General features: G+C 41.8%; 1 protein-coding gene across 5 annotated transcripts in view; it reads left to right on the top strand.

The window, feature by feature from the left end:
- Positions 1–27,210, top strand: part of PPP2R2C (protein phosphatase 2 regulatory subunit Bgamma) — a 427,959-nt gene that overhangs the window by 26,430 nt on the left and 374,319 nt on the right. For 2 of the 5 annotated variants that reach the window (XM_033949713.1, XM_033949721.1), the window contains exon 2: positions 24,927–25,013. The exons of the other annotated variants lie outside the window; for them this stretch is intronic. In XM_033949713.1, coding sequence (XP_033805604.1) covers positions 24,984–25,013 — 30 coding nt within the window. In that variant the 5' untranslated portion in view covers positions 24,927–24,983. The remainder of the gene's footprint in view (positions 1–24,926; positions 25,014–27,210) is intronic. 5 annotated transcript variants of the gene reach the window in all.

Genomic DNA, 27,210 nt, shown 5'->3' with positions numbered 1-27,210 from the left:
CCTGTCTAGCACTCATTCTGATGTCCATCCGCCCCTTAATTATGCAATAAAATTGAGCCATTTAGACAGGTTTCTGCCCCAGCACTGTCCATTTAAGGTCTGAAAATCTTTGGATTACAGAATAATACATTCACTGGATGCCAGTGAATGTATAACTCTCATTTGAATATTGGTCCATATGTTTCTCAAAGCATTTTAACAGTTCTAGATTTGTAGAATATGAAGTTGTAGAAGATGTTTTTATGTTTTTCCAGTAGAGGCAAATGTCAAATATGAGAGGAAGAATACTAAATTATATATATATATTTGAAACTTTCACTGAGTTCATAATGTTGGGGTTGATATTCAAAATCTCCTCTGTGGTTGGTGTTGGTTGGTGCCTAAAGGGCCCGGATTCTATAAATGGCACCTTTGTTGTCACCTTAAAAACGGTCACCGATATGCATGTCAATCATGCGACGGCACCATTTAAAGAATCATGTCTTCAGGAAAGGTAGACATTGGAAATGCAGGCTAGGGTTTTCAGGGCTTATATTTCTGGCAGCTACCTATCACATGAATTGCACCTAAGGAGGTGCAATGCAGGCACCGTTTTTTTTTTTAGATGCCTTGAATTTTTTTAAAAACCATTTAAACATTGTTTTGCACTTAACTTATGCCTAAGTTAATGCACTGTTTATAGAAACCAGACCTAAGTGCTTTAAAAATTCCAGTCTACCAAATACATTATTTTTGAACAGTAAATAGTGAGCAACTAAATATTCAAAGGAGATGAATATTTTAAAAAATCCAATGTTGATTTATATTATATACTTTGAACACCAGTTAGTCTGTCTTTAATCAAATTACTAAAAAAAATTTTTAAATTATTTTTTGAATTTTTAAAATTGTATATCATTTGAATATGAGTGTTTAGTGCCCAATCTTCTGCATAGGAGTCACAATGAGATTATAGAGGGACCATCATTGCGCTCTTAAGTCCCTTTATTCGATTCTGGTAATAACCAAATAAGAGCCACTATGTCATCTTCTTGCTTACATCTTGTCTTAGAATACTAGACAACAGCACTTATCTTTGGTTGGTATTGGCTCTATGTAGATTCCACCGCAGGATTCCACCACCTTGATTGTGCTATGATATGTGATCACTGTTATGTCTCATCTACTCAGTCCTGAGTTTCGCCGCTAAAGCTTCTTCAGGAGGAGTGATTGCTAAAATCAAACCAAATTACATAGTATTAAATCTTTCTCATAAAATTGGCACCAAACGCACTATTGTTATGTCACTCATTAATCATACTTACCACTACACGAGTATCTATTAAACTTATAATCTTTGTTCTTTACATATATATGTTGGAAGTGACAAGAGATTCAGGAGAAAATCCAGATCCCCTAGAGCAGGGGTGCCCACACTTTTTGGGCTTGCGAGCTACTTTTTAAATGACCAAGTCACAATGATCTACCAACAATAAAATTTTAAAAAAACACAACGCACACTGTACTCATAGAAAATGTTAATCATCATTCCTATTCCAGGGTTTTCAAAGAGGTCAAAGCAGATGACTCTATGCACTATCACTTCAGTAACAACCATACAAAAATAGACAAATATACCCCCTCCCTTTTTACTAAACCACGATAGCAGTTTTTAGCGCAGGGAGCTGCGCTGAATGTCCAGCGCTGCTCTCGACACTCCTAGGCTCCCTGCGCTAAAAACCTCTATTGCGGTTTAGTAAAAGGGGACCTTAGTGTAAAATATAGACAGCAGATATAAATTCAGACACATTTTGATCACAAAATTTAAAATAAAATCATTTTCCCTACCTTGTCTGGTGATTTCATGAGTCTCTGGTTGCACTTTCTTCTTCTGACTGTGCATACAATCTTTCTTCCCTTCTTTTAGCCTGTATGCTTCTTCTCCTCCAGACCTCATTTCTTCCCCCAACTTTTCCTTCCTCTTCCCTGCCCTTTCTTTCTCTCTGCCTCCCTTTCATTTTTTTCTGTTTCTCTTCTTTCCTTCTGTCTCCCTGCCTGCCCTTTTTCTTTCTTTCTCCCTGCCCTCCCCCAAGCCACTGCCACTGCCATCGGGGACCAGGACCCAAACGCCACCAATAACAGGCCCCAAGTTCTCCCTGCTTCGGCCAACCAGCATTCCTCTCCCTGACGTCAATTCTGCCATCGGGAAGAGGAAGGCTGATCAGCCCAAGATCGCGATCGACCTATTAGGGGAAATGCTGCCGGGTCCTGCCTTCGCGGAAACAGAAAGTAGGCAGGACCCGGCAGGAAGAAGAACAAATGCTTGTCTCCCGCATTAGCCCGTAGCGAACGCTTGCTTCAGGGCTCTCAACATGTGCGCGCCGGCTTCCCTTCTCCCCTCCCCCCCCCGGACATAACTTCCGGTTTCGGAGGGAAGAGAAGAGAAGCCGGCACGCACATGTTGAGAGCCCTGAAGCAAGCGTTCGCTACGGGCTAATGCGGGAGACAAGCATTTGTTCTTCTTCCTGCCGGGTCCTGCCTACTTTCTGTTTCCGCGAAGGCAGGACCCGGTTTTTTGTTCAGCAGCGGCAAATGACAGCTGGGCGGATCGCCCAGCTAAAAGGCCCTAGGGAGAAAGAAAACTGGAGAGGAAGGCTGATCGGCCCGTAGATCAGGACGGCAACACGAGTCTATCACAGAGCCCGGGATAGGCTCCGCGATCGACTCGCGTTGCCTTCCTGAGCTACTGGTCGATCGCGATCGACGCGTTGGGCACCCCTGCCCTAGAGAATAAACAAAATAAGCCAACTGCAGGGCACTCACTGTCTGCTTACTGCTTTTTGTTCCCAGTAAGCAGTCAGTGAGTGCCCCGCAGTTCGCTTATTCTGTTTATTCTTTAGAGGATCGGGATTTTCTCCTGAATCTCTTGTCGCTTCCAACATATATATATATATAAAGAACAAAGATTATAAGTTTAATAGATTCTCGTGTAGTAGTAAGTATGATTAATGCGTGACATAACAGTGCTACTTGATTGCTTTTGTACAAACTGAGGTGGCGGGAGCACCCTCAGAAGGAGTTGGGAGTTGGAAAACATGATTGACAGTTTTCTGCAAGCAACTTGGTAGTTCAGATACAAGAGACATCTACAAGACTTACCAATACAGCACAGGTGTCAAAGTCGGTCCTTGAGGGCCAGAATCCAGTCGGGTTTTCAGGATTTCCCCAATGAATCTGCATGAGATCTATTTGCATGCACTGCTTTCAATGCATATTCATTGGGGAAATCCAGAAAACCCGACTGGATTCCAGCCCTCGAGGAGGGACTTTGACACCCCTGCAATACAGATACAAGAAAGACACATCTACAAGAGAGAAGATTACTATCTTGCTGGTCATTGGGGTGGGGGTTGTGGGAAGAAAGCAGACATTCAAATTCCTCTCATTAGGCAGTAGTACCAGTAATATCTGCAGAAGTCATGCATATTGACAAGTGCCAGACATTGGTGAGGTGGGAAGAAGTACAATTGTCCTTCCCCTCCCTCTCTCCCTCCCAACTGTAGTGATCTTTTACTGTAATAAAATACAGAGCAATATGCTGGTAAAATTTGTGCAGTGAGGAGTTACCTAGTATTTCACCATAGCAGCACTGTTTTTGTTTATATGGTAATATATCATGTTTGGCAGCAGACTATACTTGGTTCTAGGGCTACAATTCATTTTTTTAAGATGCCATGAAAAGTTTATTTTATGTTTGCATATCTAGATATAGGTTGGGAGAAAAATATTTATAAAAAATTCTGTCCAGATTCAGAAGTCATATCTTCAGGTATGTAGAAATAAAGATCAATCAGCAGCTTCTTTCTTTTTGTGTCTGCATCCTGAGCAAGGTTTGCCACTATGCTTGCTCCAGTGAATGCTGTGTTATTGATGCAGGAAAGAGAATATCAGCTCTGTCAGCAAGACTGTTTCTCACAATAGCTTAATTAGATATTTTTGGATTTATCAATAGTCTGTGGCTCTTAGTAGTTGCTCAAGGTGAATTACAGGTACATTCAGGTACAGTAAGTACTGGTATTTCCCTGTTCCCATACAGCTGGGATTTTAAATCATTTATTGATGACTAAAAACTACATTGTGAAGTTAATAAATAGAAACATGACGACAGATAAATGAGAATTTATATCTGCTGTCTAAATTTTGCATTATGCCCCCCCCCTTTTTATTAAACTGCAATAGCAGTTTTTAGCGCAAGGAGCCTATGAGCATCGAGAGCAGGGCGGGACATTCAACTCAACTCCATGCGCTAAAAACTGCTATCGCAGTTTAGTAAAAAGGGAGGGTTGTATATTTGTCTATTTTTGTATAGTTGTTACTGAGGTGACATTGCTTAGAATCATCTTCTTTGACCTCTTTGAAAAAACCCTGGAATATAAATAATTAACATTTTTCTGCCTACAGTGTGCTTTGTGTTTTAACTTGTACAGAAAGTGATTTAAAACAAATACATTTTTTCCCCCCCCCAAGTGTATAAAGAAAGATATTGCTTAATCAACTCAAGTCCACAATAAGATCCAAGATGTAATATAAACAAGATAATAAGAATAATTCATAAGAAGCGTAGCACACGGTTAACTGATATACAGGCGTCTGATACACTTAATGCCCTCATTTCTTCCCCTTCTCCAGACGGGAGAAAGAGAGAAAAGCCGTCAGCTGGAATGGCTCAAAGAAAACATATTTCTGAGAATTATATTGTATTATACACTTGTATGGGTGACGAAGATAAAAAGTCGCCCCAAGATCTAAAACTCCAGGTTTTAATAAATTATTTTCTTTGCCTTTGTGTGTCTCTTGCCAAATCAGGAAACATTTGTATCTTAAAATCCAAAAACTTTTTCTCTTTTCTCTTTCCTGCACCACCTATTCTAACCACCTTCTACTGTGACAACAGGGTCAAGGCGAACTAGAAACCCAAGACTAATAAATAGACTAATAAATAGTCTTGGGATTCTAGTTCGCCCTGACCCTGTTGTCACAGTAGAAGGTGGTTAGAATGCAGGGCTGTGGAGTCGGTAGATAAATGTTCCGACTCCTCAGTTTTTTTGTACTTCAGACTCCGACTCCAGGTAACCGAAATTTCCTCCGACTCCTCGACTCCGATTCCACAGCACTGGTTAATTTTCAGATCGTTAAAATGGAATGTCAAGTTGAGAGACATGAGCATTTTCGACACCACCTTCTTTTTGCTTTTAATCAAGGTTCTAAGGCCGCAGAAGCTGCTCGCAACATTTGTGCTGTGTATATAGTGGGTGCTATAGCTGAAAGAATCGCTTGTGATTGGTATGCCAAGTTCAAAAATGGAGTTGGTAGATAAATGTTCCGACTCCTCAGTTTTTTGTACTTCTGACTCCGACTCCAGGTATCCGAAATTTCCTCCGACTCCGACTCCACAGCTCTGTTAGAATGTTATTGTTTTTCCTTTGCAGTGCCCCTCCTGAGGAAGCCAATCATGAAACCCGGGTTGGGGGGGTTTAACAGCTTATGGCAGTTGCAATGTGTTAGTACTTTAAATATGTACCCGGAGCAGTGAAAGAGCAACAGCAGTGCCATCCTGCATTCAGATAAGTTATCTATCTTTTCCTTGTATGTTATTAGCAGGTGGCAGAGACAGTGAACTTGCTGTGATGGTCTCTATTATAACTGACTCCGTGACTTTTCACTAGAGTTTGGTTATGACTCTGAGCGTTCACTTAGAAATCTAGAGTCACTGTGTGACCATAAAAGTATTTGGTTGTTTATTTATGTGGAAATAAGGTGAATATTTTTTAAATTGTTTTACTGTTACATAAACGTAAGCTGATAGGTTGCTGTAACTCAATCACACTTCGTAACATGAGGCAAGTACTGTTCCATCTAGTTTTTACATCACCAATGAGTTTCTTTACAGGCATTCCCAGAGTTTCTTGAGCCATCTTCAAACTTTCTGTGAGTATTGTACTATGATGAAAAGTGCTAACAATATCACAGAATTTGTGAATGGTATCTGTGATAGCTTGCTGAGATCGTAGTCCATCTTCGACACACAACTGAAGTGTATGTCCAAAGCAGTTGTAGTGGACCATGCAGACACCTTTTCGAATAAGTTTGTCCACTGCTTTTTTTCATTGAGGCAGCATTATCGGTGACAACAGCGTAAATCTTGCCTTCTAGCTTCCACGTTTTCATAGCATTTTCAACTGTATCAGCAATATTGTCACCTGTATGTCGCTCTGGCATGTGATACATTTCCAGCACAACATTGACTGGTTGAAAGCCTTTAGATATGCCATGTGCTGTGATGGTAATATAAGCCTCCATGGTTCTGCTTGTCCAGAGGTCTGTTGTGATGCTTACATACTTAAGATGGTGAAGCTTATCCAAAACATGGGTGGAAACTTCTTCATATTTAGGATCAATCATTCGATCTAAAGTTTGCCTTGATGGTACTGTATAGCTTCCATTCAAAGATTGTGAATAATGAAGAAAGCCTTCATCCTTTACAACGCTAAATGGCTGCATGTCTTTGACAATGAAATAAAGTGCATTATCAATTCTTTTTTTATCTGCTGGCTGCAGTGGCTTTTGGAAGAAGGATGAAACCAAACCTTTGGCTGGTACAGAAGCTTTTCTAGCGGTGTCGCTGGATTTTCTAGCGGTGTCGCTGGATTGTAGCTCAAGATATTTTGCTTTATGATGTCTTTCGACATGCTGTCACAGATTACGGGTGCCACCACTGTGTTTAACGGCTACTTTGCAAAGCTTGCATCTGCCATTTCCATTATCCAAATGATCAAATACAATTATGGAACGTTGTTGCCCAACTGAACTTGATGCACAAGTAGAGTTTTTATTTTCAGTAGCTGTTTTGTTCATCTTTTAGTTAAGCAGTACCCTAAAATAGAAACAAAACATTTTCATACAAATTTGCATACATAATATTTCCTGACAAAAAGCAAAAACCAGATGCGCATTCCCAGTGCCTGGAAAAAACTGCAAACTGCTCGTCCGCAAGGATGCCAGCAGGCATCAACAACACAATAAATTTCACAAAGTATTAAAAAAAAAAAAAAATCACATTAAGCAGTTTGGAGACATTTGCATGAACAGTCTTTTTTCCCAGTCCATAAGCAAGCAATATGAAAAAGATTTCCTTAATTATCTACTCAAACATTTTTGCTATTTACTTTCATTGTACCTAGACTATTATTCAGTAGAAAAAATTTAGTTTGTTCAATCAAATCCTGTCTGGCCATTGGACTTCTATGAGTGAATGTTCTGCTTGATTGAACAAACTAAATTTTTTTACTGAATAATAGTTTAGGTATAATGAATAGTAAAAATGTTAAAGCCACACAGAAAAGCAGTAAAAGTCAATAGGTTCTCCAAGTGGGAACAACCTGATGTCTCAGCACTTGAGGAAAAGACCACGTAATAATGTTTATAAGATAAATCATATAAATTATTATAGTGAAGCGGGATGTCCTCAGCGAGAGAGGTAAGCGAGGGAAGAGAATTCTCCAGCGCTTTACACAATAAGGCACAGGTTAATCACCCTCTGCCTGCAGTGCACACCATCATAGCACACCTCACGTGTGCTCAAATTAATCAATGTGATAAATTAAACAGTGATAAACAATTGGTCAATCACATGAGTGCAAGATCAAACAGGTTGTTCCCACTCAGAGAACCTATTGACTTTTACTGCTTTTCTGTGTGAGTAGATAATTAAGCAAATTTCTGATAGCCTACAGAAATTATTCTGAGCTTCCATCCCCAGGCACCCTGCCGATTCTGAGCTTCCATCCCCAGCCCCCAAGACTCGCCAGCCCCCCTGCTGATTCTCAGATTCCATCCCCAGCCCCCAGGACTCACCAGCCCCCCTGCTGAATCTCAGCTTCCATCCCCAGCCCCCCAGACTCACCAGCCCCCTGCTGATTCTCAGCTTCCATCCCCAGCCCCCCAGACTCACCAGCCCCCCTGCTGATTCCCAGCTTCCATCCCCAGCCCCAAAGACTCACCAGCCCCCCTGCTGATTCTCAGCTTCCATTCCCAGCCAATACTCACCAGCCCCCCTGCCAATTCTCAGCCCCCCGCCAATTCTCAGCCCTCCCCTGCCAATTCTCAGCCCCCTTGCCGATTCTCAGCCTCCACTGCCGATTCTTAGCCCCCCCCCTGCCGATTCTCAACCCCCCTGCCGGTTCATTTACTTACTCGACTGGATGTGGAATCGCGGGGAAAAGAGGAGAAGTGCGGAGACAGAGCCAGCAAAAAATACCCTTTGCTTCCGAGGTCCGCTGCATGAGGTCTGCTCGCTCCCCCCTTGACGCTCCCACGTCCTTTCGTTTCTTCTGATGTAACTTCCGGTTTCGCAAAACCGGAAGTTACATTAGATGGGAACGAGTCTGGCGGCCGGCGGTGAGAAAAAGAATGAACTTGAATCGAGGCTAAATCGGTGAGTCCGTTTTTTTACAAAAACGAACCGATTCGACATCGATTCACCTGATTCGAATCGGTGAACTGATTCGAATCGTGAATCAGGCAACACTACTGCAAACCATCTGATTCTATCCGCACAAGCCTCGAATAGTTATGATTTTATACTGAACTTATTTTATTAAAGTACAAAAAGAAACAATATTCTGCACAATTGTCATTTTATAAATCACAAATAATGTAGAACAAGGATCAACAAAACTCCTTTCTTACCTCTTTCCCCTCACAAATATCCCCTCCCCTATCGAGAAAATCGAAGTCAAATTACTACATAGGAAAATCAAGCTAACAGAATACTTCAGTCACACATGGCAGGAATATCATTAGGGGAATGCAACTGGGGCAACTATCCCCTGGTTAGAGAGAGCCCTAAGCCAGCTGGATGCTAAAGAAGCACAATCTGGGCTTTGCAGTCTTCAGTTATGTCTAATAACAGTTCTAGCAGGATACATATTTCAAATCTGATATATTATAATCACAAAATAGAAAATGAAATTATTTTTTTCAACCTGTTATTGTCTCGCCACTTTATTCTTCAAATCATGTTGGTCTCAGGCTCTGTTTTCTGTTTTCTTTTGTCTTCTACTAACTCACTTGCTAGAGTCTCCTGACTATTTGACATTTCTTCTTTCTCCTTGCTCACCATCCATCTTCTATCTCTGTGTATGTGTTCCCCATGTTCAGCATCTCTCTTATGGAGAGTCATGGGTTTGTTGTGTTTGTTTGATTTGGGGTATTTTTGTGAGGGCTGTTGGATCCGTGATAGGGAGAGAGGGAGGAGGGCTGCTGGACTCATGAGGGGGGGGGCTGCTGACTGGTAGGGATGGGAAAGGAGGCAACTCACGGCAGATCCTTTATGGTGGGGACAAGGCCATTCACCGCTTTACGGGGCAGTGAATGGCCTTGTCCCCAAACCAGCGGCAACCAATCGATTTCTCCTCCTGTTCCTGTGGGTTACCCGCAGCTAGCCACGGGAAATAGTCACTGTCTCATTCTCTATGCTGCAACTCAAGATTTTGGGTGGAAGTTTTTAAAGATGATTTGGAAGCATCTTTCTTCCTGTGTTATCAATTTGGTAAATGATGAGTGGAGGAGTGGCCTAGTAGTTAGGGCTGCAGCCTCAGCATCCTGAGGATACAGGTTCAAGCCCAGCACGGCTCCTTGTGACCCTGGGCAAGTCATATAACACTCCACTGCAGCAAGTATGCTAGTCAGATTGTGAGCCCACCAGGACAGATAGGGAGAAATACTTGAGTACCTGAAAGTAAACTACTTAGGTTATAAGCAGTATAAAATTCTAAAGCAAACCATATATACAGTATGTATTGTTTGTTTGTTTTTAATTCAGGAAAGAAAAAGCAGGAGGCTTTCTCAGCTGTTTAGGAGAGAGAGAAGTATTTTTTTTTAACTTTCCCAAATTGTTTTTCTTTTACCCCTCCTTTTGCAAAAGTATAGTGTAGTTGTTAGCGCCGGCCGTGGCAATATTAGCACCGACGCTCATAGAATTCCTATGAGCGTGGGAGCTGTTGCTGCCATGGCCAGTGCTAAAAACCGCGTTACACTTTTGAAAAAAAAAAAAGGGGGGGGGGGTAAATTAAAGGGTAGAAATTGGGCTTGTGAACATTCTATGGGATCATGATTTTTTCTTTCAGATACACTTTTTTATTGGGTTTTATGCTCTATGATTTTTAGTTTTATTATTCTGATGAATATGTTTTGAAAATCACACAGATTCTTTCATGCTCATAATGTTCCTTTAGTAACAAAGAATAAACCCTACATTTGCCTGTAGAGGGAGCCAGTTTGCAACATATTAGTAATTCTGCTAACAATGCACTTTAGAATGCTGGGCAGTATAGAGATAAAATGGAAAATCAGTTCTTGATGTGATCCCTGAAATTTATTTCAAATGTCCTAATAGGATGCATGCTTTATAATATATGTGTATGTATAGATTTATATGTATCTTCATAATTATATATAATTTACCTACATTTGAAGTACTGTATTTGTTTTTTGTAGCAGTTTGGGGGGGAGTAGTTTTTGAAATGTACCGGAATGTATTATTTTATAAACCATGGTCTCTACTTTTGTGTTTTTGTGGGAAAGTGAGTTAAAATATCCATAAATGATTTCACAGACTGACACCACTCTGCTGTGCTACCACATACTTAAAGTGAGCACTTTATGATGATGTGTGTGTGGAGAATGTGGTAAAGAGGAAAAATGTTTTTAGAATATTGTTTCTGTGGCTGCCAGGCAGATAAACACCCCATTACTCATGGATCATATCAAACTTTGGGCTAGGTTTACTGAAGTGTATTACAACTTTGTAGTACATGCTAACACACATTAAAGTGCACAGTTTTTCTCAGGTACCATTTTATGCAGTAAGAGCTCTCGTATATGCTAATAACATATGTTGATCCAGTAGTAGACTTAAGTAAATCTAACCCTTTTTTATTTTTGAGTAAGAGCATTATCCTTTTTTAATGCCCTCTCAAACACCTTATGGATCTCATCTCACATTTCTCTAACTACTGAGGTGTGATTTCTGACTGTTTTTCACATTGTGCCTAGTTTTGTGAGGGAGAACTGTTGTTGCATTGTAATGGTGTTCATGAATTGCTTCCTTTTTTTTACTTAGGTCTTTTCAGTATGTACAAGCCACCTCTTTTAGGAGGAGATTTGATGCCTTAGATTTTTTAAATTCTGGGGTTATGCAGCTATATATATAATAGAAATTTCCTGATTATCCTGCTAGACCAGTCCAGACTATGGGTTATATCCCCTTACTAGCAGATGGAGCTTCTGATGACATCATTAGTATAACAGGAGGTGCAGCCAGGAACTTTTTAGCATTTCTCTGCCTCTTGTAGATTGTGCAAATGAACTAATGCCTCAGTTTCTCTTTTGCTGGGTTATTTTTCCCTGTTTTTGAGCTAGACTCAACAAGCCTCGATCTGTGGTTCTTGCCTATATGGTTGAAGCAGTGGTGTAGCCAGAAGATAATTTTTGAGTGGGCCAGTGGATAGGCTGGGTGGACATATATTTTCTCTTCTCTCCTCCCAAACTTAAAAAAAATTAGCTAACAAAGATTTCCAGTTCTGCTAGCTAAAGACATCCACAACCCACCAACCCATGTTTAGAAAAGTGCAACATTCAAAGCCAGTGCTCTGAACCACTGACACCCCAAGCATGCTCAGTCCTCGCACATGAACTGATCAGGCATGAGAACTGAGTATGTCCACCATGCCTGTGTCAGCAATTTGAAACAGTATCACTAATTGCCACTTTTTTTTTTTTTAGGGAAAAGGATTGGAACTTGTATACCACCTTTTTGTAGTTAAACAACCATAATCAAAACAGTTTACATACAGGTACTTCAAGCATTTTCCCTATCTGTCCTGGTGGGCTCACAATTTATCTAATTACCTGGGGCGGTGGAGGATTAAGTGACTTTCCCAGTGTCACAGGGAGCGGTGCAGGGTTTGAATCTACAACCTCAGGGTGCTTAGGCTATAGCTCTAACCACTATGTCACACTCCCCTCCATTTGAGGGGGGGGGGGGATCAGCAGGTTGCAGATGTCTTCAGCAGGTAAGGCTTGGAGATCCCTGCCAGCTACATGACTAATACACTGAGTATTGATGAGTTTTTATGTCTCAAAAAGTTGGCATCAGTCACAGCCCTACTACATCACTGTTCTGCACCTTGCTTCACCCCCTCCTACTTCCAACAGTGAGGGCAGTAGCACAGGACTAAGTGCCTGCAGGCCACTTTGAGGACTGGAAGGGGGTAGTATAAAAGGTTGCTCTTGGAACTCCTGATGAGCCACCGCTCTGTCATACTTTCATCAATATACATATGCGTTCTCTAAACAGTATTAAATTCAAACATATATTCTGCATTCATAGAGCCATTTGGCCTCTTCCCCAACAACTGGTGTTAAACAGAGCTATGGCATTTCCCCATAAAATGTGTTGTTCAAAAAATATTTGCTTCTAATACAAAATCAATAGCAACAAATTAACTTCTGTCAATACTAAGCATATTTGTAAATTAATACAAAACTGTTCAAAAATTCACTCAGAACATGGAAAAAAATCTACCATTCTGACATAACTTCTAAAACTCGCATAACAGGGAGAATACATAGGGATAGTCAGCATCAGAAATATGCAGTGAGACCTACAAGGTCTGTTCAAAAAGTTCTAGGACTGATTTTATTAAAAAATTATTAAACCATCTTACAACTTATTTCACTGGATCCCCTTCTTTACGTATACACTTTTCCCAACATCATTTCCACTACTGAAAATGGTCTTTAAACGCATCTTCAGGCTTACCATACAGGTGAAGGAAGCCATAAAAGAAAAGAAGGACTCTTTCAAAAAATGGAAATGCATAAAGACAACCGAAGCCTGGAACAAACATAAAGATGATCAGAAGAAATGTCACAAGGCGGTGAGGGATGCCAAACAGGAGTATGAGGAAAAAATAGCCCAGGAGGCCAAAAACTTCAAGCCCTTCTTTAGATACGTGAAAGGGAAAAAACCTGCAAAAGAGGCAGTGGGACCCCTGGACGACCAGGGAAGAAAAGGGTACATCAAGGAAGATAAACAAATCGCAGACAAACTAAATTCCTTCTTTGCGTCCGTCTTTACGAAGGAGGACACCTCAACAATACCTAAAGCGGAGAAAGTGTTTGCAGGAGAAATAGAAGACAGCCTCACCACAGTTGAAGTGGACTTAGACCAGATATACTATCAGATCGACAAACTTAAAAGTGACAAATCCCCTGGACCGGATGGAATTCACCCGAGAGTCTTAAAGGAATTGAAGGTTGAAATCGGAGAGTTATTGCAAAAACTTGCAAACCTGACAATCAGAACTGGACAGATACCGGACGACTGGAGGATAGCGAACGTCACGCCAATTTTTAAAAAAGGATCGAGAGGGGAACCGGGCAACTATAGGCCTGTGAGTCTTACGTCTGTCCCCGGCAAGATGGTTGAAGCACTGATCAAGGATAGCATAGTCTGGCACTTGGACGCACACGACTTGATGAAACCCAGTCAACATGGATTCAGGAAAGGGAAATCATGTTTGACGAATTTACTCCAATTTTTTGAGACTGTGAACGAGCAAATTGATAGTGGGAAGCCGGTGGACATAATATACTTGGACTTCCAGAAAGCGTTCGACAAAGTTCCACATGAAAGATTTCTCAGGAAACTACAAAGCCATGGCATAGAGGGGGATATACAAAGGTGGATAGGCAAATGGCTGGAAAACCGAAAGCAGAGAGTGGGCATAAATGGGAAGTTCTCCGACTGGGAGAAAGTGACTAGTGGTGTACCACAGGGCTCGGTACTTGGGCCGATCCTTTTTAATATTTATATCAATGACCTGGAGGAAGGAACAACCAGTGAGATCATCAAGTTTGCAGATGATACAAAACTATGCCGGGCAATCAGATCGCAGGAGGATAGAGAGGAACTCCAGAGCGACTTGTGTCGGTTAGAAACATGGGCGGAGAAATGGCAGATGAAGTTCAATGTGGAGAAATGCAAGGTAATGCATTTAGGCAATAAGAATAAGGAATACGAGTATACAATGTCAGGTGCAACTCTGGGGAAGAGTGAACAAGAAAAGGACCTGGGTGTACTGATAGATAGGACCCTGAAGCCGTCGGCACAATGCGCGGCAGCGGCAAAGAAGGCAAATAGAATGTTGGGCATGATAAAGAAAGGAATCTCGAGTAGATCGGAGAAAGTTATAATGCCGCTTTATAGGGCAATGGTCAGACCACACTTGGAATACTGCGTCCAACATTGGTCTCCCTACCTAAAGAAGGATATAAAACTGCTGGAGAGGGTGCAGAGACGAGCAACAAAACTGGTGAAGGGTATGGAGAAACTGGAATACGAGGATAGACTTATAACACTAGGATTGTTCTCCCTAGAGAAAAGGAGACTGCGTGGGGATATGATCGAGACCTTCAAAATACTGAAAGGAATCGACAAAATAGAGCAGAGAAGATTATTTACATTGTCCAATTTGACACGGACTAGAGGACATGAAATGAAGCTAAGGGGGGACAGGTTCAGGACTAATGTCAGGAAGTTCTGCTTCACTCAGAGAGTGGTTGACGCCTGGAATGCACTCCCAGAGGAGATTATTGCGGAATCTACCGTCCTAGGCTTCAAGAGCAAACTAGATGCATATCTCCTTAAGAGAGGCATATAAAGATATGATGGACTATAAATTACGCCAGGGTACACCTGGCAGGGCCTCCGCGTGCGCGGATCGCCGGACTTGATGGACCAAAGGTCTGATCCGGAGATGGCAGTTCTTATGTTCTTATGTTCTTAATCACCAAAAGTTACTTTGTCAAATTTTTCTTTATGTCTTCAATGGTGTTGAATCGCTTTTCTTTCAGCGTGGATGTAAGTTTAGGAAACAAGAAGAAGTCAGCAGGGGCCAAGACAGGAGAGTAAGGTGGCTGTCATTGTGTTTTTTTTAGCAAAATTCGCAAATTTTAATGCATTCAAAACACCTTCTACAACTCATGACATGTTGCCCCATAAGCCACTTTCAACATTTCATAAGTTTCTGTAGTGGTCTTACCCAATTTAAAACAGAACTTCACGCTGTAGCGCTTCTTATTGAGGTTGCACTTGATGAAAAATAGCTGATCACGAAAACACTTTCACAAAAACTTCTGTAGCTCAGAGATGAAAACAGATATCAACAAATGAAAAAAAGGAGGTTACTTGTGAGGTTTCAAGCTACTCAATACCGCCTAGCACTCTCAAAAGAACTTCCTGTTGGTGCGCAATTAAAACTCTCCTGGAACTTTTTGAACAGACCATGTAGAACATAAGTACAACTATTGGGAAAGCTGAACAAGTCAGATTACTGCAGATCCTTACAAAGAAACTTCATACCAGCAAAATGTCTGGTCTCCACCACTCACACAAAACAGGGAAAGCCCCTCCCCAAATACAAACTCAGTAACTCTAAACTAAATATGTAGATAAAAATTAATCTGAAACCTCAAGAAATCAGAGTCTTGCGTGCAGGAGAATAGCAAACAAATAAAAATATTCCCCCTTGTACTGTGAAAATATAATGATTTCAGATGTCAGGGCAGTGCTTGGAGAGGAAGAGGGGAGGTAGTTGCAACCAGGGAAAATGCTCTGGATCTTTCAGTTTGGAAAATGGCTGTTTATTTTGGACATTTTCAGCTCAAGAATGTCTTCACATATTTTCAAATAGGAAATCTTGACATTTTTCCTTTTTGAAAATATCTATTAGCTATGAGATGGACTCGGTTGATTTTATTGGTTTGTTTGTTGTTTTTACGTTATGAGCAGGACATCCCAATTCTGACTTAGACATTCTTTCGAAAATGCCCCTCCACATGGTTTACAATTCCAGTATACAATAAAATGTACTACTGACAGCTAATATTATCTTTAAACAATACAGATTAGTAGATGTGTTCATGTAGGGTAAAATTTAAATCAGCAATAAACACAATGGGTTAATGATGACATTCAGCCTTGTGATATGTTTTCCCTATCAAGAATGCCAGCTAGATTATGGGGAGCTTAAAAAGTCAGTTCCCCTTTCAATGACCTTAACTCTGCATTACATTTAGAATGGAAAGCATTTTGGAAATAGGTTTTTGAAATTTGACTTCCATTTTGTATAAGGTACCTCAAGTCTTAAATCCAGGGGAAGATATTCCACATTTGCAGAACTATAACTATAAAAGTAGCTTGCTTTTGTTTCCTCCAAACACATATCATTATACGATGGAATCACATTTTGTTTGTTTGGGTAAGAGAAGCAAGATACACTGTGGCTTTGTACCACTCGTGGGAATGCTGAGTGGAATGCAACAAAGAGATGGTGTGGTTTGACCATTATACAAGGGAAGGCTGTCTCTTCTATATATCAAATTTTATGAGATACTCACTGTAAAACTTGCAACTGACTTCCTACAACAATGGACAGAAGAATTTTCCAATGCAGATTGTGACATAGAGTGGGCCAGATTTTGGACTAAAACGAATCGCCCGTGATTATCCTCACGGATATCACAATCTTTATACTTTTTAATGTAGCATGCTAACTGAACCCCTTTCCGTTTGTGGAAAGCGAAATTAAGACCAAATGCCGCCTGTTGGCACTGCAACACAGGCGAGGGTACCTTAGCTCATATGCTCTTTCGATGTAATAATATACAACCCTTTTGGCTTCAGATTTGGAAAACTATTAAGCAGATCACCAACTGCTCTGCAGACATCTCTTTTGATGTGATAATTCTACACTCACAGCATCCTGGCTTTACAGAATCGGATTGTCCACCCAAACTGATTGACTTTCTGATTGCTATTGGCATCTTACATATTTTGAAGAATTGGAAACCTGCTTAGTTTTTGAATTACACCTTCTGGTGGAATTCTATTTGCCTCTATAAAAAATATGAACAAGCTGCAAAAGAAAAAATAGACGGCTTCCCATCATCATCTTAACAATGTTCACCTTGGACTTTTCTAGATCAATATGTACAGGAAAACCTTATTTATTCCAATTGACTCAAAGCTACTTCATTTATTTCTTCTCTCCTTTTCTTTTTATTCTTCTTTCTTTATGAGTGTTAGATTTTTAGTGATAACCACAATTCAGTATAAACATAACAGCAAATAACTCTCTGACATGATGGTTTAAGTAATTTTCCAAATTAAATAAATATTTTGACCTAAAAAAAGAAAAACAAATAAGAGGTGACTAGCTCTTTTTTCCTTACTTACTATGGGTTGTAATGCATTATGTGCCTTCCAAACAAACTGGTGGGTCAGGTTTTTTTCCCAATAACCCCCCTTGGCTATACAGGCAACTGTGCACCCTTCTGTCTATTGCCCTTTTCTGTTGATTTTTTTTTAACAACTTTGGACTTAGAACTTCCTGTCTGGGTAATGGAGAGATTCTTGCTTAGCCTTGAGGGACCCATTCTGGGGTTCCCAAGGAGGGAGAAATGCAACCCATCACAAGCTGCCTGGACAGAGGAAGCCACTATGGCCCCAAGTCTTGGCTCTGCTGAATAGGCAGAAAAAAATAGCCTGCTCTGCCAGAATCTGCTTTGGCTTTGCTGCGCCAGCTAAACGTTTTCCACTGCTATAGACAGAGCTAGAGTGAACAGTTCCCCTGCTGAATCAGCATTTCTAAGGAAGGACAGTAGATTTGCTCTGTCCCCACCTGCTAGTATGGCAAATCTGCTGCTCTAGCAAGGATGACGATGAGTATGCTTTACCACGATTTTGTATATTGCTCCTTGTTTTGGTGTCCTCTATCCTTTTATATTTGCTTTCCTCCTCCTTTTTTTTTTTTCTTTCTTTTCTTTCTTACCTTTTTTCAATTGTCTTTATACCCTTCTTGCTTTTTCCTTTGTTGCCTCCATTCTTATCTTTTTATCATTTCCAGCCTAATGGAACATGGAAAGAATTGTACAAAAGAGGTCAAGAATATCTGCCTACGTGTCTAAGGACAAATTAACTCTCAGAAAAAGTAACAAAATGGGATAAAATTTGGCACATGGGAAAAACACATTTAAAGATACGACGTATATCAATTTTGAAAATGTGTCAAATTGGGCTGAATGTTCCAGAGAAGTAAGATCCTCTTCAAGAATAGCATAGTGCATTTCTGAGAGATTGAATTCCAGTTTTTATAGAATAGAAATTTATATAGAGTGAAACCCAGCAATTAGGGAACTGCTCCTTTCCCTGTTCTGTACACTCCAAACTATCCTGTTTCACAAAGCTATTCTCATACAAGCCTATAATATTATCTGATGGCATTAGGATAGAAATGCTCCCCCAGAACTTACACTTAAGTTAGAGCATGCATGGTCCTTCCCACATACTACGGTCTCTTTTGCTCCTCAGTTGCAAAGCTCAAAGCAGTGAGACAGCTCTCAAGGAAGTAGGAAGGGTTGTGTGCCTTATCAATCCTACTAAGGAAAGCATCCGTTACAAGTGATCAACATTGCTTTTTATGTTAACAAGTTTAGAGCTGCTACATATTGAATGGTTTAAAAATCTTGGAGCAGTCTACACAGAAAATTGTTAGTTGGCAAGGAAAGATCAGCCAGAACTGCTTGACTGAAACCGCCGCCCTGTGCAGAGGCTTGGTCCAAACAATAATGTGCTGTGAAAATATGAAGAGAGGACCAAGTAGCTGTCTTGTAAATGGCATTCAATAAGGTAAACTTCAGGATGGCTACTGTGGTTGAAGTAGCTGTAATCTGTTGAGATTTGACTACATAGCTGAGAGGGACATCTGCTTGTTTATAGCAGAATCATGTACAAGAGGCCTACTAATTTGCTAGAGTTTTTTGTAACTGGCATACTAGTCCTATTTGGATCAAATGAAACTAGTTGAGATGGCTTTCTAAATCATGCAGTTTTTCTTAACCAGCAGATGGAGATCTCATTGAGAATTTGGAATATGAAGGGCCTTCTTTCAAACATTTGATTGAGGCTTTGGATAGAAAATGGGAATCACTGTTTCTCATTCTGGTGGAAAGGCATTAACTAAAGTTAAAAAAAAAAAAAATTGAATGCGTTTAGATGACGTTTGTGATGGTGGAACTGGGTATAAGGTTCATACGTTATCAGTGCTTGAAGCTTGCTAGCTTTCCTAGCTGGAATGATAGCTACTAGGAAGAAACACTATTTATAGTTAAGATGGAGATTTCATGAGTGAAGCAAGGACTAGATTTGGGTTCCAAGGCCTTGAGCATCCATTTGAAAAATTGCTTTACATTGGGTAATTTCCAAAACAATTCTCTATTAAGGGAATTAAGTTGGCTAGATGGAGTGTGGACCAGGGAGACCTTCCCAATGCTAAGGAATATGATGCTCAGCTTGAATGACCGGGCAGACCAGGACTGGGAGGATTGGAGATCGGACTCCATGCCTTTATTGTCCCAGATGCTGGTTCCTTTGCAGGGACTGGAAGTCAGGAGGCGATAGTCCTGCTTGACCAGGGGTATAATCCCTCGGTGCAGCAGCTTTTTAAGTCGGCTACCTTTCCTCATGTTATTACAGATGCACTCAGGAAATTGAAGCAACAGCCATCAACCTCACAATGCATGGTTATGAGTGGCATAAATGCTCAGACTACCTCCCCCCCCCCCACACACACAAGGACATTTATTTCAAAATGTATAAACCGCATATTAATTATACAGTTTACAAATTACATACAAATCATCTTAAAATCCATGTACAAACAATAAAAACAAAAAACAAACGGGTATAACCAGGGAGACAATAATAAATCGCTAGTCACTGAGCAATGGGAGTCTTCAGAAGGCTCCCTAAGGGTTTCTAAGACTATGTCCAAACTTTGCCCTGTGGCTCTGGAATTTCAGCAACTGTTTAGTAGCCGAAGGTGGATTCCATGGTGACTCAAGCAATAAGGCTTGTCTACCTCCTTTCCTAGCAAGGGAGGCGTAATGTTAAAGGATGCGCAGGACTGCAATATGGACATAGTTCTTAGAAGGCAATTTGGAGCGCTGGTTTGGGGATCAAAGCTGCAGTGGCAGCCTCATTTGTAGCACATGTTTGCAATACCAGATTGTGGCAGAGTCCTGTGGCAGAGGAGGACATATATTCCCAGCTAGTGCTGGAGGGGGTAGATTGTTGCAGATGCTCTCTATGACATTATCAGTTATGAGCAAGATGTTGGTGATGCTGTTTCTGCCTGCAGGATTCTCTAGATCAGGCAATGGGCAGGCAATTTCAGCCTCCAAGGCCACCTTAAGCAGACTGCCTTTTAAAGGGCAGATGCTGTGTGGTAAGAGCTTGGACATCCTCATGGCCAGTGTGGTGGATTACCATCATAAGGTTCTGCCAAACAGTAGATCTCACTGACCCGCTGTGGGAGACGGGGGCAATTTTTGTTCCTCATGACGTTCATGCCAGTAGTTGCCTCTGCTGAGAGATCTTATAAGGGATCTAGAGATTTGACAGCTCCAGATGCCCGCAACCCTTGGGGTCTCACATCAGCCCTACCTCCAAGAAGTCACAATGACTCCAAGGCAACAGTCATGCTCCCACACATTGGCGGGAGGCAGTTGGCGTTCTGGAGGGCATGGTAGCAAATTTCCTTGGACGGCGGGTTCTAGATCTTATTTGGGAGGGTCACAAAATTGAGTTCTATCACCCTCCCCCAGATCTGTTTGTGGATTCCCCAGACAGAAGGTCGAAAAAAGAAGCCAGGGTCCAAGAAACAGTGCAAAGCTGATAGACATTCAAGTCATAGAACCAGTCCCTAAAGAAGAATCGGGCTCTGGCAGATACTCCATATACTACTCAAAAGAGGCACCGAAGACTGGAGAGGATTCTGGACCTGAAATCTGAAAATGTGGCATTGAAAGTACCGTATTTCTACATGGAGACAGTCTGGTCAGTAATTGCAGCGGTGGCCAGGAATTCCTGGAATAGGAGGAATTCCTAGCCTACCTAGATCTGATTTTCCCAGCCCACAGGAGATATCTGAGATTTTATGTTCTGTAAAACATTTCCAGTTTGCGGCTCTACCCTTTGGATTGGCAATGGCTCTGTGCACCTTCACCAAGGTGATGGTGGTGGTCGCAGCTCAGCTCCACAGAATGGGAATACAGGCACACCCATACTTGGACAATTGGCTGGTCAGAGCCCTGTCAGTCATAGGGAGAGCAAACAGTGTGGCAAGTTGTAAATCTCCTGCAGGATCTGGGTTGGATAGTCAACTTCAAGAAGTGTCATCTAGAACCATCCCAACATTTGGAGTCTCTGGGAGTCTGCTTTGACATGACCAAGGGCCGCGTCTTTCTTCCTGAGCCATTCAAACAGAGGCTCAGGAAGCAGATTTCAGATATCCTAGTGATGCAAAACCCCACTGCCTGGCATTACCTTCAGGTCCTAAACTCGATGGCAGCCACCCTGGAAGTGGCTCCCTGGGCATCTCCTACAGGATTCCACCTCTACGGTGGTCCGCAAGTCTCACTCGCTCCAAATGCAGCTGCCCTGGACTATGGAAGCAAGAAACAGCTTGTGCTCGTGGCTCCGAGTAGACTCATTGAAAGGTGCTCCTCTTTGAATTTCCTCATGGTTAATTCTAACAACCGATGCCAGCCTGTTAGGCTGAGGGGCCAGGTGTGATGGGCATCAGGTACAGGGCTGATGGTCTCTCCATCAGAGAAAATGGTCAATAAATCACCTGGAACTGCAAGCCATTCGGCTAACATTAAAGTCGTTGGAAACAGATTTAAATAGCAAGGCAGTCAGTGTTCTTGGACAATGCCATTGCAGTAGCTTATGTGAATAGACAAGGAAACACCATGAGTGCCCCATTGCATCTGGAAGCTCAGATGTTGTTCAAGTGGGTGGGAGTTTATCTTCAGGTGCTCTCTGCAACCCATGTAGCAGGAGTGGAAACATACAGGCCAACTTTCTCAGCTGGAACACAGTAGACCCAGGAGAGTGGTTACTGACTTGAAGAGTGTTTGACCTCATTGAAAAACATTGGGGAAGTTCAGCAATGGACTTGATGGCTTCAGTCAAAAATGCGAAGGTGAGTCGCTTTTACAGCCTTAGAGATGAACCAGGAAGCACTGAGGTGGACGCGTTGGTTCAGCCCTGACCAGAGGAGAGGCTACTTTGTGTTTCTACCATGGCCCATGATGGGCCTGGTCATTTGCAGAATTGCGACACACCCAGGATTTACTTCAGATTGGCCTTGGTGGCCATGGTATGTGCATCTAGTAGAGCTCCAATGAGACAGATGCATCAAGCTACTGGTTCATGCAGGGCTCCTCAGGGTCCATTTCATACGGAGAACTCAGATCACTATGGCCTTACAGCATGACTATTGAGTGCTCAGCCTTAGTATGCAGAGGATATTTGGAGGTAGTCACTTTCTACTCTCCTTTGAGTTAAAAAGCCTTCAACTATTGCAGTCTATGCTAAGGCCTGGAAGACTTTTCAGCTCGGGTTGGCCAAAGATAATGTGGAACCTTTCGAGGCTCCAGATTCTGGTGATTTTTGCATTTCTATAGGCTGGACTAGAGAAAGGCCTGGCAGTGGCATCTCTCAAAGTTCAGGTGGCAGGCCTCTCGTGCTTCTGATCTTGATTGGGAAAGATTTCACTGGCATCTCATCCAGATGTGGCCATATTTTTGAAGGGGGAACGCTCAGATTGCAGCCTCTGTTACACCAGCCTTTTCTGACATGGAATCTTAACATCATCCTTAAAGGACTTTGTAAGCCTCCATATGAGCCCCTTCAAGAGGCATCCCTTCTGGATCTCACAGTGAAGACATTGTTTCTGGTGGTGATAGGCTCAGCAAGGAGGGTCTCGGAATTGTAGGCACTATCATACAGAGACCCATACCTCAGGATCGCAGAGACAGGAATTGTCCTCCATACACTACCTTCTTTTTTCCTAAAGTTGTTTCAGCTTTTCATGTCAACCAAGAAGTCCGTCTACCCATTTTTCAAGCTATGGGTTCAGCCAAGCAAGATAAGATATTGCAGGGACTGGACCTAAGGACAATTTTATTCCACTATTTAGTACAGAACAATGACTTATCTTTCCGACCATCTTTATATTCTAACCAATCAGTCAATGCAAGGCAGACCAGGTTCTAAGGCATCTATTGCCAGGAGGATTCATATGACAATTTCATCGACTTACATTGCTTGTGGCACTCGCCTATTTCTCTCAAAGCTGTGTGGTGGCTTCCTTGGCAGTGCTGCCCAAAGAGATTTGTAGAGCAGCTGCTTGGTCTACTCTCCATACCTTTACAAGATTCTACAGAGTGGACGTAGCAGCTCGGGAGGACACCGCTTTTGGATCCTTGATTTTGTGGACAGGCTCATCTGTCCTATCATAGGTTTTTCTACTGCATTGGTACATCACCTAGAGTACAGACTTCTATGTCCTTGCTACAGAATGGAAGATTAGGTTCTTAGCTGGATAATCTTCTTTCTGTTAAAGGGCATAGGAGTCTGTATGGCCGTCCTCTCAGTTTTCAATGTGTCTGCTTCTTGCCTAGGATAAATATATGGTTCAGAAATAGCATTTTTCTCCTGTCAGTTGGAAGAACATGTAGTCATTTACGCCTAATAAAGCAAGAAGTTGTTGAGTTCCTGAGCTCCATTTATGTTTGTGTTAGTTGTACACAGCAGGGTGGTTTGTTGGTATACCTATATTGTTAGTTCTTGCTAATTACTGTTCTTTTTATGAGTTACAGAGCAGAACAGAAATGTACTGTTTGGGGGGGGGGAATGTTCCCTTTGCTCCTCCTCCTGCTTTCATCTGTTACAGTGGAGATCAACTGGGTACAAACTGAAGAGGGAACTATACTCCACTGGTGAAGGAAAAATAGCTGAAAGATGTAATTGGCATCCTTCTGCAAGCAGCTTGCCTCCAGAGATAATTCACCTAGAATACAGACTCCTGTGTCTTTTAACAGAAAGATGATTATCCAGGTAAGAATCTAATTTTCCATTTTCTTCATTGTACTACTGTATTTACTCATGGTCATTTGTCAAAATAACTTCACTGAGGGAAAGTTCAATAAAAATTATATTAAAAAAGTACCTCCATAACTAATTCATTATCATTTGATTTATTATAGTGTTGTAACTACCTGGTTGAGTTGACACTCATGAACACAAGTATTTATTTTACACTATCAATAAATAGATTTTTTTTATACCACAAGAATTTATCAGGGATTGTTATCTCTCTGCTATGTGTTGATATCTTCCGAAAGTGCTTAAGTTTTTCCTGCCAGGAATAATTGTGCTCAGCAGTTCTTCAACTCATAGCAGCTAGGGTGGCTTTGCTTCAGACTGGTTATAGGAAATCCTGTACAGACATGTTTATTTTTTTTTTTTTTTGGGGGGGGGGGGGAAAAGTCCATTTATTGGTTGCTTTTTCAGTACCCAAAAGAGACTTCTTTGCAGATTTTATGCCTGTGGTTGCTGACAGGCAAGCAATAAAATAGAAAGGCTATGTGATCTTTATGGTTGGCCCCATCAGTGCAGCTTTCTAGGCATATTGGAGAATAGAGCATTACATGAGTCACACAGGTCAGCATTTCTGAGCTTGGAGAGCGATTGTTTTCAAATGCTAATTCTAGACATGCTTGAATCCCTGAGTCAGTGCTTGGCTGGTAAATATTTTCTGTACATAGCATAAAAAAAAAAATCAATTACCTTGGACTAATAAATTGTAGTTATGTTCTATGTTTCTTTTTATTTTGTGCCTGCTTTAAAAAAAAACCTGAATTTTACTGAAATTGTCTTTTATTCATATTTCTATTAATTTTTTTTTTTTAAGGAAAGAAATATAGGACTCTACAATCCAGTGTTTTCTATTTTATAAAGTGGGAATCTCATGCAGAGAAAAAAGAACCATACTTCAAAGGTAGTATTGAATCTCTAAGTACCATTTTTAGGCATGTTCACTTGAGTGATAGTTTATATTGTTAAGAGTCTGTTTTGTCTGTGCGCTGCTGCAAATAAACTTTTCATCAAGGTCTGTGAGGGGGAAGCTCAAAGTGCCTAACTTGGCTCACAACTTGCAAACCAAATATAGTGTAATATGTCAAAGAACATGTCACATTATATGATGTTATAGGGCGCTCTCAGTGTGAACCCTCAGTGATAGGAGCACAGCTCCGACACTTCACTTCTGGGCCAAGGCCATAAGCCTCCACCCGCACACCATCATCGAGCGCCCTGTGTGTGCAGAAATCAAACCAATCAACAATCAAAGTGAGTAAATGAAACTCAACACAAGCAACCTGAGCGACCCCCACACAAACCCTGCCAGCCAAACCCCCTCAAAAAACTCACGCAAAATCACAAACAAAGTCAAAAACCATACCAAAAAGTGAAAAACATGTCCAAAAGAAACAATACTTATCCAAAACTGTCACACAAACGGAAAAACCGCGCCAGGAGGAGAGGTTCAACCGCGCTGGTTTCGGGAGGAGCCCTTCTTCAGGAACCTGGCCTCCAACAGAACACAAGCAGAGAGGAAGGCTGGAGGGCGGGGTGCCCGGGAGGGAGAGCACACCGGCTAAAACAGATCCACAGGTGACATCATACACGAACCAACCAATCATACAGTGCCAGCACTCAACACAATCAGCACCACAGAAAAGAGAAGGAGAAGAGGGAGGGAAAAGGGGAGGGAAAAAGAAACACCCACCAATAAGAGCACCGCAATCAAAAAGAGTTACAAAAGAATTTTTTTGAAGTGCGTGGGGAGTTTTATCTCCAAACGCACGGGGTAGCCATGGGTACAGCCATGGCCCCCAGTGTGGCTAATCTTTATGTCACAAATTTTGAGGAACGTCTGTTATATCCATCTGTATGGATGATCCATATCGCCATATGGCTCCGTTTTATTGATGATGTGTTCCTTATTTGGACTGACACCAAGGCCAGGTTTTATGAGTTTTTGACTTGGCTTAACACTCTTGATAGGCATTTAAAGTTTACTGCCACGGTCAATACAAGCAGTGTCACCTATCTGGATACCAGGGTTAGCAAAGAGCAGGGTAAACTGGTTACTACTGTGTTTCGCAAACCTACGGATCGGACTTCATATTTACATTATACCAGCTGCCATCCTGTCCGGTTGCGCCAGTCGGTGCCCGTGGGGCAATTCCTCAGGATTCGTCGGATTTGCTCATCATTGAGAGAGTATAAGGCTCAGGCAAAGGCTCTGTCTCTGCGCTTTAAGGCTCGTGGCTATCCTGAATGGATTATTAGAAGAGCGTACCGTAGAGCCCGCTATGCTAACCCTGAATTGCTAAGGGCTCCTGTCATTCGGCCACCTCTAGAGCAACAGGTGTGTGTCATATCATTTTCCAATCAAGCCCACCAGATAGCTAATATTGTGAGGAAACATTGGCATGTTTTGGGACATCATACCATTTTTAAGGAGACCCCGTGTATCGCTTTTGCTCGTTCTAAGAACTTGAAGGACCTTCTGGCTACCAGGAGTCGGGCCCACAGTGGGGGCAGACATCAACCATGTGGACATTGTGACATGTGCCATTCATCTTTGTCAATTTCTACCTGGCAACATCCCCGGACCCAACGCACTTACCACCTCAGAGCGCAAACTTCGTGTGATTCTAAATGGGTAGTTTATGTTATTATCTGCCCGTGTGGTTTGTGCTATGTGGGACGGACCAGCAGAAGTGTCAGGGTCAGACTGCAAGAACATAGAAGCCGGATCCGTACTGGATCTCAGTCTGCCCCTCTGGTACCCCACTGTGCTGACTTTGGTCACTGTTTTACTGACCTATCCTGGTTCGTGCTTGAGCAAGTCCCTTGGGACTTTAGGGGGGATCGACAGGCTCACCTTAATCTCAGGGAACAATATTGGATTTTTCAATTACAATCTGTTCAGCCGAATGGCCTTAACGAAAGTGTGGAATGGAATACCATTGTTTAATAGGGTTTTTGGCTCCCTTTGGATAGTGGATTTTGGATGCAGTGTGTGGTGTGCTTGCGTGTGTGGGGGGGGTGGGGACTCTTTTTGATTGCGGTGCTCTTATTGGTGGGTGTTTCTTTTTCCCTCCCCTTTTCCCTCCCTCTTCTCCTTC

The sequence above is a fragment of the Geotrypetes seraphini genome, chromosome 1, assembly GCF_902459505.1.
Source record: "Geotrypetes seraphini chromosome 1, aGeoSer1.1, whole genome shotgun sequence".
Lineage (NCBI taxonomy): Eukaryota > Metazoa > Chordata > Amphibia > Gymnophiona > Dermophiidae > Geotrypetes > Geotrypetes seraphini.
The sequence above is the reverse complement of the archived record's forward strand: the minus strand, read 5'-3'. Positions and strand labels throughout refer to the sequence as shown.